Source organism: Mandrillus leucophaeus, unplaced genomic scaffold, assembly GCF_000951045.1.
Source record: "Mandrillus leucophaeus isolate KB7577 unplaced genomic scaffold, Mleu.le_1.0 Scaffold52, whole genome shotgun sequence".
NCBI lineage: Eukaryota > Metazoa > Chordata > Mammalia > Primates > Cercopithecidae > Mandrillus > Mandrillus leucophaeus.
Genome location: NW_012105586.1, coordinates 2,627,957 through 2,629,926, shown reverse-complemented (window position 1 = coordinate 2,629,926; position 1,970 = coordinate 2,627,957). Strand labels below are relative to the sequence as shown.

Genomic DNA, 1,970 nt, shown 5'->3' with positions numbered 1-1,970 from the left:
TTGTAGTAGAGACGGGTTTCGCTATGTTAGCCAGGCTGGTCTCAAACTCCTGGCTTCAAGTGATCTGCCCGCCTCAGCCTCGTAAAGTCGTGGGATTACAGGTGTGAGCTACCACACCTGGCCATGTTCTTGTTTTTAAATTGAACAAATGTATTTAAATAATTATTTAAATGATATTTATTTTAATACATGTTTGTTGTTTAAAAAAAATCCAAATAGTATTAAAGAGAATAAATCAAGAGCAGAACCTCCCCCCAGCAATAGCTTTTAAATCTGACATAAAATGAACTGTCCAGAAGAGGATAGGGGGACTCAGCGCCCCCTGCTCCCAAGGGCAGACCGCATCTGCCTGGGGTGGGGTGGACAGGTTGGGACCGTGTGCCCTCCCTCCCGGGTCATCGGCTTCTCTCTGGGCAACTTCACTTTCAGTCCAGGAAGTCTGAGGGAGGAGGAGAGAGCTCAGCGGCTTCTGTCACATCCTGGGCAGAGAACAGACAGCAGAGATGAGAGAGTCCAGATACTGGAGGCCCTGCAACTGGCGGGTGAGATGTGGGGTGCTGGGAAAGCAGGGAGGTGGAGCCTGGACATGCAGGGCCTGAGCTCCGCACTGGGCAGGGGCGGGGGACCCAGTTTGAGTGAACGTTTATTGTGCATCTGCTTTGGCACATTCCCAGAGACAATCTCATTTGAGCCTCACAGTGACCCCCAAGAGGAATTGTGCCCGTTTTACGGATGGGAAACTGAGGCACAGAGAAGTTGAGCGACTAGTTTGAGGACACACAGCATGAGAGGAGCACAGCCTGCATTTCTGGGCTGATACGCTGATGCAGGCCCACACCGGAGGCTGGAGTATTGGAGCTAGATTTAACTTACTCAGAGATGGGGGAGACAGGCACCCCACGTGTCAGGGGCCCCTCCTGGCTTGGATCCTCCCGTCTGCTTACTCTCTCTTTTCTCTCCCTCCTCCCTGTCTCCTTAGTCTTCTTCCTGTGGTGCCAACAGAAGGAACGGGCCAGACAGGAGAGGGAGAGTCTGCGGAAGGCCACCAGGGCCACACAGACGACAGGGAGCTTCCCCCATGCCTGGCACTTTACTGCTGCAGGTGCAGCCTGGGTGGCGCCACTGAGCCCCCAGCACCAGAGAGCTTGGCTGTGCAGGTAGGACACCCTTCCCTTTTTTTTTGAGATGGGGTCTCATTCTGTCACGTAGGCTGGAGTACAGTGGCACCATCTTGCTCACTGCACCCTCCACCTCCCTGGCTCAAGCGATCCTCCCACCTCAGCTTCCCAAGTAGCTGGGACCATAGGCACGCGCCACCATGCCCAGCTAATTTTTTGTATTTTTAGTAGAGACAGGGTTCCACCATGTTGCCCAGGCTGGTCTCGAACTCCTGACCTCAAGTGATCTGCCCACCTTGGCCTCCCAAAGTGCTGGGAATCCAGGCGTGAGCCAGCGTGCCTGGCCCCCACTTCCCTTTAAGTCAGCTCTTAACTCCTAGTATTGAGAGGCAAGGATGCAAATGGGAAGTGAAAGCAGCCATCGACTGAGCATGCCTAGAACATGCTAGCCGGCCCCACTGGCTGGGATTTGGTTATAAGCAAAGCTTAGTCCCAGCTTCCCACCTCTTCCCATCATCACAGTGGAACCCATGGCTGGTGGGGGAACAGACAGGAAACTGGCAGACCCAAGGGTGTATGTGAGTACCACCTGGCTTAAGTGTTGTGAAGAGAAGGAACATAGATCTGTGAGTTTCTTTTTTTGCTTCCTGGTGGTTAACTTTTTATTATGGGGCATTATTATTATTATTATTTGAGACAGAGCCTCGCTCTGTCACCCAGGCTGGAGTGCAGTGGCACGATCTCGGCTCACTGCAACCTCCACCTCCCGGGTTCAAGCGATTCTCCTGCCTCACCTCATAAGTAGCTGGGATTACAGGCACATGCCACCATGCCCAGCTAATTTTTTTTTGT

The 1,970-nt window shown here is 52.8% G+C and overlaps 1 protein-coding gene across 1 annotated transcript in view; it reads left to right on the top strand.

Moving 5' to 3' along the window:
* The window catches only part of LOC105551415 (chromosome unknown open reading frame, human C1orf167), a 42,450-nt gene that overhangs the window by 19,918 nt on the left and 20,562 nt on the right, over positions 1–1,970 (top strand). Inside the window, 2 exon segments of the mRNA XM_011996638.1 lie at positions 430–542; positions 980–1,157. Coding sequence (XP_011852028.1) covers positions 430–542; positions 980–1,157 — 291 coding nt within the window.